The sequence below is a fragment of the Chenopodium quinoa genome, unplaced genomic scaffold, assembly GCF_001683475.1.
Source record: "Chenopodium quinoa cultivar QQ74 unplaced genomic scaffold, ASM168347v1, whole genome shotgun sequence".
Lineage (NCBI taxonomy): Eukaryota > Viridiplantae > Streptophyta > Magnoliopsida > Caryophyllales > Amaranthaceae > Chenopodium > Chenopodium quinoa.
Genome location: NW_018742914.1, coordinates 1822361 through 1834760, shown reverse-complemented (window position 1 = coordinate 1834760; position 12400 = coordinate 1822361). Strand labels below are relative to the sequence as shown.

At 34.9% G+C, this 12400-nt stretch overlaps 2 protein-coding genes across 4 annotated transcripts; one reads left to right on the top strand and one right to left on the bottom strand.

The window, feature by feature from the left end:
- On the bottom strand, positions 1–12045 carry LOC110727847 (glutathione S-transferase-like). Of its 3 annotated transcripts, none has more exons than XM_021907421.1 (6): positions 11443–12045; positions 10349–10443; positions 10113–10250; positions 3694–4003; positions 2174–2222; positions 1–625 (listed from the first exon to the last, which is right to left on the bottom strand). In XM_021907421.1, the coding sequence occupies exons 4-6, from the start codon at positions 3838–3840 to the stop codon at positions 165–167; spliced, it is 657 nt and encodes a 218-aa protein (XP_021763113.1). In that variant the 5' UTR covers positions 3841–4003; positions 10113–10250; positions 10349–10443; positions 11443–12045; the 3' UTR covers positions 1–164. The 3 variants fall into 3 exon arrangements, with proteins under 3 accessions (XP_021763113.1, XP_021763114.1, XP_021763112.1); XM_021907422.1 differs by lacking the exon at positions 10349–10443 and having other exon boundaries at positions 11443–11668; positions 11783–12045; XM_021907420.1 differs by lacking the exon at positions 10349–10443.
- On the top strand, positions 8159–8749 carry LOC110728272 (uncharacterized mitochondrial protein AtMg00810-like). The gene has a single exon (XM_021907948.1). It carries the CDS (start codon positions 8159–8161, stop codon positions 8747–8749), a length of 591 nt encoding a protein of 196 aa, XP_021763640.1.
- Positions 12046–12400: the final 355 nt, after the last annotated feature.

Here is a 12400-nt window from a genome sequence, read left to right as displayed (position 1 = left end):
AACAGGAAAATTAAAAATGTTTATCACATCAATTCGTAGTACATATATGTACCACCTTTATTTCATAATATATGCAATTTTAGTATATTTTAAATTTAAATCTCACAAATAATACCCAAAAGTTGCAAATAATATAATACAGGAGTAGTAATAGATTTCTCGCTTTAGCTCCTTAAACTCGTTTCTGCAAGCTCAACAGTCTTCTTCCAAGCAGGTCTAGCCAAGATATCCGAACACCAAGTACTCACACAAGGTCTCTCATCGAATAATTTTTTGACTCCGGTGGTCATTAACCTATTCATTTGAGGCAAGTGATGAAGATCAGCTAAGGTGAATGTTTCACCACCTAAGTACCTTGTTTGACTTAAACGAGCCTCGTATACATCAAGGACTTTAGCCAACTTCGCCTCGTTCTCCTCGACTATAGCCATGTCGGGTGGTTGCATTCCAAACATGGCCTTGAACACAAGCTCCCAAACGAGCTTGGTAGCAGTTGGATCAAATTGATGAGCCTCGACTTCCATCCAAACGGCTTGGATCGCCTTTTGTTTCATGTCTTTGCTTATCAATGTAGTCCCATTTCTTTCGTAGGTGTGTGTTATGTAATTTTTAATTGCTCTTGATTCTGATGCATAATATTTTCTTGTTAAAACAGAACATTTTCAAATTAATGAATGCATATTGATTAATTAGTTTTCACATGCATGTATATGGATTGGTGCAAAAAGTAGCCATTGTCAAAGATTGTAGACTTCAAGCAAATTGATAAACGAAGTACAAGTTCGTTTCCATCACCATAATAATTTAATTAAGGATTTTTTTTGAAAAACTACTTTATATATTTCAATTTTTGTGAAAAACTACCTTATATAAAAATTGTTGTAAAAAACTATCTTATAAAAACTAAATGTTGTAAGTTGCTACCATATGCTTGATTTTGTTGGGTTAATCTCCCCAAATCACATATTAGTAGTATTATTGTTTATTATACGAAGTATTGTAGAAGAAAATGAAAAAAAAAAAAAAAAAAGGATGAAATTGACGTTTATATTTACCTTGGCCCTCCAAGGTGTTAAACTAGGAAAATAGGCCTTGACTTTTTGGTACTAGCATTAATATAGAGGCTTGGAGGGCAAGTATCTTTTGCCTGTATAATTGGCAATTGACATATGTGCACAAGAAGGGAGAAGTGAAGACAACTTGGAGTGAAAAGAAATATTAGTGTGTGTATTAGTGTTGAAGAATACACAAACAAAAGTGTGACATGGAGTAATTGGTGTGAGTTAAACACAATAAGTGTGAGGGTGATTAGGAGGTAATTAGTGGAAGTACCATTGTAAAGGGTACTAAGAGCCTCTTCTCATTGACTGAATTGAGCTAAACTGAACTGAACTTATTATAGATGAATTGAACTAAACTGAACTGAACTTATTAAAGATGAACTAAACTGAACTTATTAGAGCTGAACGGAATTGAAATGAAATGAATATTTTATAAGAGAAGGAAATTAGGAACTGAATTGAACTGAACTTATTAGAGCTGAACTGAACTGAAAATAATCGTATCAGAACAAGCCCTAAGTAGCACTTTGTCCTAAACAGTAAACACATATTGTCTAATATTGTAGTTATAGTTGTATCCTTTGTACTCACAAAAATATTATACGTTTCATTCCTTGAGATTAGAACCGTGATTTTTCCCTAGTTCAAGAGGATTTTCCACGTAAAATTATTGTGTCTTATTTTTCTTTATTTTCGTACTTTATTTTCTTTCCGTCGTTATTATTTTTATCTGTTACTCGATTCCCAACTTATTTGAAAATGAAAGAGAAGGATAATTAGGAGTTATATCGGGCGGGGCTATGGAGAAATTGGGTGGGAAAAGGAGAAAAAATGATTAAAAATGAGTCATTAAACGTCCCTTATTCAATGCAATAATCCGGCAAAAGATAGCTTCTTACAACATTTAATGTTTATTAGGTAGTTTCTTACAAAATCTAAATTTTATAAAATAGTTTCTTACAACATTTTTATAATAAGGTAGTTTTTTCACAAAAAACTAAAATGTATAAGATAATTTTTCACAAAAAGTCTTTTAGTTTAATGAACAACATACATATATAGCTAGAATAACACAACCTTAATTCAATAGCAAATCAAGCTAGTAAACTCACCAAAAGGTTGGAGATCTCCATCTTCAAAAGCAGGTACTTGACCAAATGGCTAGTATTATATGATAAGGAAAAAAAAAAAGAATGAGTTATAACACTTCTCATCCATTGTTAATGTATTATTTCAAGCACAAAAAGTAATATTTATCAATAAGTAAAAATTATAATAATTTGATATTATGAATACTACCTCCGATTTTTTTTAATTGTAACTTTGGAATATTTTATATCTTTCAACTAATACCCCAAAGTTCGTTGCAACTAATTAAAAAAAATCGGAGTTAGTATATGTAGTTGAGACAAACTTAACAAGATCTTACATGACTATATTTTTTTTCACTATGAATCATCAAATAGTTTCCCTTAAGTTATTGATTATCAAGACTATCACATAACACCCATCAAATATATTATGTAATTCAGATCCTTTTTTCATTTATAAGGAAAATTTGTTAAAAAGGACCTTTTAAGTGAATTTATTTGTCTAAAAGGATCTTTTAAAGCCAAAGTTGTGAAAGGGGTACAAATTTTGGAAAAAAGTTGTGACTTGGGACCACATGCCGGAAAGTGGAATTTGACCCACCAACTCCGGCGTTGACCACCATAGCCCAACCCCTCCCCCCTCCCCCTTTCACGGCAGACCCCCCCCCCCATTAGCCCCCCTCTCCCCCTCCATTGTCTAAGCAGCACCCAAGCCTCCCTTTCCTCCACCCCGAGTCCCCGATCCTTTTCCTCACCCGATTACCCACCCCCTTCGTTTTCAACTTACTCTCCGGTAAGGGTTCTTAATCTCCAAGATCTCAATTTTCCCTAAATTCGTCACAAATTAATCCAATTTTAATTCATACCCTAATTTCATTAAACTCATTTAGAAATTTGATTTCATCTTCTCTCTTTGCTCCATTCTCTCATCCCTAAATTATAAGGTTTGGGTGTAGGAAATTGCTTGAAAATTATACAGTAATCGAGATGGAGGAAAGGGAGTGGAGGTGAGGAAAGGGGAGAAGTGGGCTGCTGTGAGAGGGATGGGGTTTCGGGGTTAGTGTCGACAACGGAGGAGAAAGGGGGTGGCTTGGACTGTCGACTTGTCGTGAAAGGGGAGGGGGGAGAATGAAGGAGGCGATGGGGTGGAGGAAATTGGTGGCTGCAAGTGTTGGTTAACGCCGGAGTTGACCACTCAACGTTGACATTCCGACATGTGGTCCCAAGTCACAACTTTTTTCCAAAATTTGTACCCCTTTCACAACTTTGGCTTTAAAAGGTCCTTTTAGACAAAGAAATGCACTTAAAAGGTCCTTTATGACAAAATTAATCCCTCAATCTCATAATATGATGTCTCATGTTTGTATTTCTATTTTGGGTCTCTCTGAGATGTGATTTATGTTTGCAATTTTTTTTGATTTATGTTTGCAATTTTTCTATTATTACTTGCAATATATTTTTTTAATACGACAATTTATTATTTGGAGCAAAGAAAACAAAATCAAAGACCAATACACTAAGATCATAAATTATAAACTTACATTAAGGGCAAGATGAGGAAGTTGCTTGTGAGCACCAGATTCAAAGTCAACGTGAACAAATTCAAAGTCAAGCTCCTTTTCATAAGCAGCTGCCACGACTCGGAGGGTCGGGCTGGAGAGTGGGCTTCCATGAACCTTGACCACCATGGCTTACGCTAATTTGTTTGACTTTGATTGAACCAGTCAAAGGAGAGAGAAAGATAGGAGAAGATATGAATGAGTAGTCTTCGCCAATAATGTAGTGAAGTAGTGCGTGCTAGTCTTGCAAACATGGTCTTTTATTATGTAGTTACGTGGGACCATATTCCACCTACAAAATAACATAATATGTAATTTCGTACACTTAAGAGTCTGTTCACTTCGTCTTAATTACAGTTCAATTCAGTTTATTTTAGCTCCAATCACTTCAGTTCAATTTAGTTTAGCTCCTAATTTCCTTATCTCATAAAATATTTATTTCAATTCAGTTCAGTTCAGCTCAACTCCAATCAATTCTGTTCAGTTCAGCTCAATTCAGTAAATATGAACAAGCCCTTAGTTGATTGCTTGGTCCAAGACATTTTTCTTAACTAAAAATCAGTTAATTTAGTAATTTAAGGGTTTTTTTTTTATAGAAAAATTTGTAATTTACTTCATTACAAAATCATGTTATCAATCTATTATTACTTTCAAATTACCTTATTTCTACTTATACTAACATCAATATTAAGGCATAAAGGGTAATTCTCAAAAGAACTTAACTTTTATTTTTATGCTTATTAGTGACACAAAATGAATTGCACCACATATGCAATGGCATAGAGTCGTCTTATGAAAATGAAATTTATTTAATAGATTAAGAATAAAATCCTAAAGTAATTTCAATAGTTTAAACTGTATTGAAAATCATGTGCTGATCCTCACATATATTTTGCTCTGTTTATTTTGCTTAATGTGTGCTGTAAACATTTGTTACTGTGTTTGTAACATGTGATTTGTTCACATGATTTCTTTTCTTCTTTTTTGTCTTTTTGTACAGCTATGTAGGTTTTCTTAGAATACAGGTATATAAGCCTTTTTGGGCCTTGTTGCCGCAAGAGGGTTTTTTTGATATATCAAATTTTCAATAGCAGAGCTTATCAATGGAAACTCTGGTTCCAAATTGGAAAACCAGATAAACAAGCTTGAGTCTTTGAAAACTTCTTTATGGTATCAGAGCGAGGTTGTAAGATCCTCGGTGGTTAAGAGTTTTTCAGAGGCTCTTGAATTGTTTTTTTTTTAAACAAAAAAATTAGTCTTTCAACAAAATGGGTGAACCAAACACATCCAGCAATTTGAATCCATACAAGGATCCTCTTTTCATTGTTGTAAATGAAAGCGCTCCAACACCGCTTGGTAACATTATGCTTGATGGCAACAACTACTTAAAGTGGAGTAGAAGTGTGAGAATTGCTCTAGGAGCTAAGGACAAACTGGCCTTTCTTGATGGTAAGCACCCCAAGCCTCTACAGGGACCAGATGAAATCCAGAAATGGACGAGATGTGACTACATGGTAAGGTCATGGTTGTTGGCTACCATGAAACCTGAAATTGTGAGTAGCCTAGTGACGATGCAGTCCACCAAGAAGTTGTGGGAAGAAATAGTTGAGAGATATGGGCAAACAAACGCTCCTCAACTATTTTAACTCAAAAAGGAACTCTGGGAACTCGAACAAAACAATCTTCTAGTGGGAGATTATTATTGCAAACTGAAAGATCTATATATGGGACCAGATTGAGGAACTGGAGGAATTACCAGAGTGTGCATGTGGTGCAATGAGCAAATGCACATGTAATGTAGTGAAGAAAGTATTCAAAATGCAGCAGAACAACAAACTCATGAAGTTTCTTATGGGACTTAATTCTAGATATGACCAGATGAAGAGCAATTTCTTGAGCGTTGAACCTCTCATCCCAGTGAACAAAGCTTACAATTTGATACTTCAGGTGGAGAGGCAAAAGCAGATTATTGGGGAGATGAACAATGTGGGTTCTAAAATTAGTGCATTGGATGCAAACAGACAAAACCAAAGTTTAGGGGCCATTGAGAACAACCAAAAGAAGGATTACAAGAAAATGAGGCTTGAGAAGCAAGCCAAGAAGTGTGACCATTGTGGAATGAGAGGACATGTGAAGGATGAATGTTTTAAATTGTTGGGATATCCGGAATGGTTCAAGAATGGCAAGGGAAAATCAACTCAGAGGCTAGCATCAAATATCCTCGCAGACGTAAATGCTGCTATGAATGATAATCCACTTGAATCTAGAGAGTCAAGTGGGATGAAGTCAGACAATACCTTCATTGCTAACGTGGTTCAAGAAGTGATGAAAGCACTGGAAGAGAAGCAGAAAGGAGGTATGAGCATCCAGAGCAATCTTGCTGGTAAGATTACAGTTATTAATGCAGTAAATAATGAAAAAAATTCATCTGATAATACTTGGTTGATAGATTCAGGTGCTAGTGACCACATGACAGGGAACAAGAATATTTTGCACAATTTAAAAACTCTAGATAAAAGAATTAGGGTAGGCCTTCTTGATGGCACCATTAAAGTAGTCTCTGAAATTGGAAGTGTGAGGATAAATCCTAATGTGGTATTGAATGATGTGTTTTATGTCGATGACTTCAAACATAACTTGCTGTTTGTCGGGAAATTGGTTGAAAAGACAGATTTAAGACTGTTATTTGATAGATATGGATGCTTGTTACAGGACCCTTCTACTGATCAGAATGTAAAGTTTGGGAAAAATTAGAATGACCTGTATAAGCTAGTGATGAATGAAGAGAAGGCAGGAGTGCAGGAAGTTAGCATGAAGAAATGTAATAAAGTAGTAAATTTAGACTTGATGCACGCTAGACTTGGACATGTTTCTGTGTCTAAGATGCAACATTTGAGTTTTTGCAAATGTAATGATTTAAAGGAGTACTTTTGTGACACTTGCTCTATAGAGAAGCATCATAAGCTTCCTTTTGCTCCTAGCAAATCAATAGCTGCAAGCATATTTGATTTAATACATGTTGATTTGTGGGGTCCTTATAGGACTAAGTCTATTACAGGAGCAAGTTATTTTCTAACGGTTGTAGATGATTACAGCAGGGCAACATGGACACATTTGCTGTCAAATAAAGAACATGTGAAATCTGTCATTTGCAATTTCCTAGCTCATGTAGAGAATCAATTTAAAACCTCAGTTAAGATATTGAGGAGCGATAATGGAACCAAAATTTTTAGAATGAATGTGGGAAGATTCTAGCGGATAAAGGAATCATACATCAAAGAAGTGTTGAAGGAGTGCCTCAACAGAACGCAAGGGTTGAGAGAAAGCACAGATTCTTGCTTGAAACAACAAGAGCATTAAAATTACATGCAAGCCTACCAACATATTTATGGGGTGAATGCATTATGGCAGCTACTCACCTAATTAATTTACTGCCAAATGCAGTGATTATATGGGAAACGCCATATTACAGGCTCATGAAGAAAGAACCAGAGTATTCCCATTTGAGAGTCATTGGAAGTTTGTGCTATGCAAGCCCGCATAAGAAGCCGGGAGACAAGTTTGCTCCAAGAGGATTAAGATGTATTATGTTGGGATACCCTTACAATCAAAAGGGGTATAAGTTAATGGAACTTGAAACTAGGAAAATATTCGTGAGCAGAGATGTTGTTTTTAAAGAAAAAATATTTCCCTTTTTGGTTACGAATGAAGATAATGGTGTTGTGAGAGGTCTCATAAAAGATCTATCAGAGATTGAAGATGAGATTGATATTTTGGAGCAGGAGGAGATTGACAATAATTTGAATGCTGATAATGATGATGGTCAAGAGCTTACAGCAAAGCTAATAGAAGAAGTTCCCATGGAGCATGTAAATCAAGAAGAAGCAGAAGGAGGTGAGAGAAGGTCAAGTAGAAATTCTTTTTTACCAAGGAAATTCATTGATTATATAACAGACATACCAGGGAAAAGAAATGGTGATCAGTCAGCAAACTTGATCTCAGCAAAGTTAACAGACTCGAAAATGTATTCACAAGATTACATTGCTTCTTTAAACAATGTTCTCTTGGTGAAGGAACCAGCGCACTATGGTGAAGCAGCCAAGGATCCAAAATGGGTAAAGGCAATGGAACAAGAACTAAAGGCAATGGAGAACAATCATACGTGGGATTTGGAAAAATTACCACCAGGAAAAACAACAATCGATTCAAAATGGGTATACAAAATCAAATTTAAACCAAATGGTGAAATTGAAAGGTTGAAAGCTAGATTAGTAGCTAGAGGAGATAAGCAGGTAAAAGGAAAGGATTACAAGCACACCTTTTCACCTGTAGCCAAGCTTAGTACAGTGAGAACTCTAGTGGCTCTTGCTACAAAGCTTAATTGGAAGCTACACCATTTTGACATAAACAATGCCATTTTGCACGGTTATCTAGATGAGAAGTATACATGAAGCCGCCTAGAGGTTACACAAAGGCAAAAGAAGGTGAGGTATGTAGATTAAAGAAGAGCATCTACTGTCTTAAACAAGCGTCAAGGCAATGGAATATTGAGCTAACAAAGTATTTCTTAGAGAAAGGATACAAGCAAAGCAAGAAAGATTATTCATTATTCTCTAAGAAGGAAAATGGGAAACAAACATTGATCTTGGTGTATGTGGATGATCTTCTAATTAGTAGAGATAATGAAGATGAGGTAATGAGATTGAAGAAAGGATTGAATGAAGCTTTCACCATTAAGGATTTAGGTGAGATGAGATATTTTCTTGGAATAGAAGTTGCAAGGAACTCAAAAGGAACAGTCATGAATCAAAGAAAATACATTTTAGACATTTTGAAATCTACTGGAATGGAAGGGTGTAAACCTACAAAATTTCCATTTCCAAAGGGAATCAAATTGTCTATCGAGCAAGGAGAATTGATTGAAGATCCAGAAATTTATAGACGAATTGTTGGAAAACTATTATATCTGAATCTTACGAGACCAGATATATCATATAGCGTACAACAATTAAGTCAATATATGCAATTGACAGGGTAAAGTCGTATCCCCTAATAAAAAATAATTACCTAAATCCTCTAACTACAGTAGATAGGGAAGTAGGGTCGAACTCCACAGGGAAACAGGTCTTTCTATTTCTAATTAATTATAATAGTCCAAATTATCTAAGTAACCAATATTTTTGTGAATAAAATCTAAACTACGGAGAATAGAGTCGAAAAGAATAAAGTAGGGAGAAAATCAAATATTAAAGGCCTAGGGCATAGGTTCACTAATAAACAATATTTCAGGGCAATTCATAATAAGCAATCATCAAGCATTGGTTAATCAGATTATAAAGGGCTTTCGCTACGTATTATAATCACTGAGTTAATTTACCGGTATTAAATCTCATCTGTCGAATCTCGACTTAACCATTTATAAATTAATCCCACTACTACAAAAAACCCCTATCGAGTCGCCTCTCAACCATCTTACACATCGCTTCAAGGGCGACACTACAGGCACCGACACAATAGGTACCCCTTTACGCATCGCCTATAACGTGACGCGTTAGGTTGGTTTATGAGTCGCCTTTTTCATTACAGGCGACGCTTTAGGTTGGTTTATGAGTCGTCTTTTTTGTTATAGGTGATGCGTTAGGTTGGTTTATAAGTCGCCTTTTTCATTATAGGCGACGCGTTAGGTGTATTTTATGAGTCCTCTGCTTTTTATGAGGCGATGCGTAAAGTAATTTCATGAAAAATATAATTCTTCAATAGCAATGCCCAAAATACAATATTTTTTTCTTTTTCCAAATTCACACTTGCTACTATAAATATAACCTATGTAGGACTTGAACCTACATCTATGTGCAATAGCACATTGCCCTACCATTTGAGCTAATAGGCTTTTGAAAACTTCTATGAAAAAATTTCTATAAAACTAACATTATAAATATCAAGATAAACATATACATCCTAGAATAACAAAGACAAATGACAATAAGGTCCAAGCTCAGCGAAGAAACAACCAAACAGCCACAAAATTCCACTAAGGTTCAATCCAATATATATATTTATATATACTATATATCTAAGGTTCAATAGTCAAGTCCAAGATTAAATTAATGGAGTTATGAATCAAGTCTGATTCTTGGCAAAGAAAAGTTAATTTAAAATATTTAATTATAGAAGATAATCAATTCTCCATCTCAAAGGTCATTGAGGACCCAAAATGAAATAATTAGTAAGAAGTATATAAAATACAGTGTGAGTAAACTAAAGAGCTAAGCAGCAATTGTGCACTTTATCAAATTATATCAAATGACATGAAATAATTGACATTTTGATTTTAGATTGAGAATTATATAAGAATAATCACAAATTCTAGAAATAGAGGAAGGAACTTAGTATAATTTTACCTTTAGTTAAATCAGGGAGACCAAAGACTGGAAAATTCACCTCTCTGTAATAACCAGCCAATATAGCATTGAACATACTTGCTGAAGGAACTTTCTTAATCTTTCCCACATCCTTCATACGGTATATGCATTATCAAACTACAGAGAGCAGCAAAAGATGAACTGGTAAATGAAACAAAAGTAGACTAAAACAGGGAAATGAAAAATGAAGAATGGTGTGCATTTTAAAAACTCACATATTTCATTCTAACATTCATGTTGATAATTCATCTGATTGTCTCACTATTTGGCTTCAACTTATGACTACTAAGCATTGAATATATCTGACAACCTATTACAGAAATATTGACAGGGGAAAATACATTCAAATCAAGTACAAGATCAGGAAATTAATTCTACAGTGTTCCCTTTCTAAAAGACCAAAATTATAAGACAATGGCACACTACTATTCAAACAACCTCACAACTCACGTGAAACATGATGATTTCAAAACCTCCAAATAAGAGAAACCGACTCACAACGAGACATGACCAATAAAACAATGTGATATTCCTTGCATATTACAGTGAATAACCCCTAAATTAATTATTGTAGTCTGCAATTCTACATTAATAGAGTTGTATACCCACTTTAAAACTCAGTTAATAGTGAATTCAGTTCCCACTTCAAAATTCAGTTAATAGTGAATCCAGTTCAAAGTGGCAAAGGTCAACCAATAATGAATTCGGTTCAAAGCAATAACCTATAGACCTACTACAGATGTTCAAATTTTTTATGATCACAAAAATAATATGAGGTTCTGCTTAGATAACTCATGCACATATACAATACAAATAAACATTTTCAGCAACAAATTAAAGAACTCTTTCTGCCTTTTTATTCTTTGTTAAGGTACCAAACTTTAAAGCAAATGGATCATTGTTAAGGTACCAAAAAAACAACAACAAATTAAACACCTCAAAATTCATTGAATGAGCTTCATCAGTTAGACAACAAAATTACCCAAAATAATGAAGTGAGGTTTACCTAAAACAAAGAAAATCAAATCAAAATGCACAAAATTAACAATTGTACCTCAGAATTATGGAACCGTAACCTAAGATTTAAGGTTTGGATCCATTAATTGAGCATAAAAAACAGTGTAAATCATCAAATTTTGAACTGGGTATTCCTCAAATCTTGTAAACTCAATTCATGGAACACATAAAATACAATTAGAAAGTAAGGATTGTATTCAAGAGGAATCAATTACATCGTATTTAAAAACCTAAAAATAAAAATCAATAAATTTGGTGAAAAAATTTGGGTAAAAAACACTAAAACGCTAACCTTAGCTTGCTCAAATGCTCAAACGAAATTACAAGGAGGTACGTTGCGGCTGGAGGAGGTGGAAGCACCATGGTTGGAGGTGAAATCTATCGCGGTTGTTGGACGAGGTGGTAGCCGCTGCTTCTGCTGTTGGAAAAGTTGAAGTCGCCGCTATTGTTGGAGGAGATGCAAGCCCAGATCCATACTCTTCACAACCGGTATACATGGATATCTTCAGATCTATTATCTGAACAAATAAAAAGCAACTACGTTACTCCGTAAGATCTAAATATTGCAGATATAATCAACATTAAAAGATGGGTATTTGAAGAAACTCCTCATGCCCAGAAAAAAAATCAACCGAAACCCTAAAAATTGAAGCATCATTGTCGCCATCGTCGCCACCATCGCAACCACTAGTGAATAAGGAGAGAGAAGAAAGGTGGTGAAGATGGCAGTGATCTAGTTAAGAATGAAGGAGGATGAGTGATAGAGATCAGATATTAGAGATATGGGAGCAAAGAGATAGAGTGAGGGAGACTGGGTGAGGGAGGCAAGAGAAAATGAGAGAGGGAGAGGCGCAAGAGAGGGAGTCAGGGAGGTATCCCATGTGAGAAAATAAAAATAAAAACAAAACTGGACATAGGTGTCGCTTGTAATAGTAAAAGACAATATGCGACTCCTAAAGTAATACTTTATGAGTCACACATAATGAAAGATGAGACGCGTATAGTTTACGTGTCGCCTGTTATAGTGTAGGTGATTTCTATTCCTTTCAACTCATTTTTAGATGTCTTTTATCTATCCTTAGGTGTCACATACTTTGTAAGAGGTGACTCTAAAACCTTACGCATCACTTATTAATTTGAGGCGACTCTAAAAGGGCGACTCCGTAGGGTGTTTTTGTAGTAGTGTCCGCCTATTGAAAATAAGCCTAAATATCAATTCTCATCTGTCGAATCTCGAATTAATATTGCTA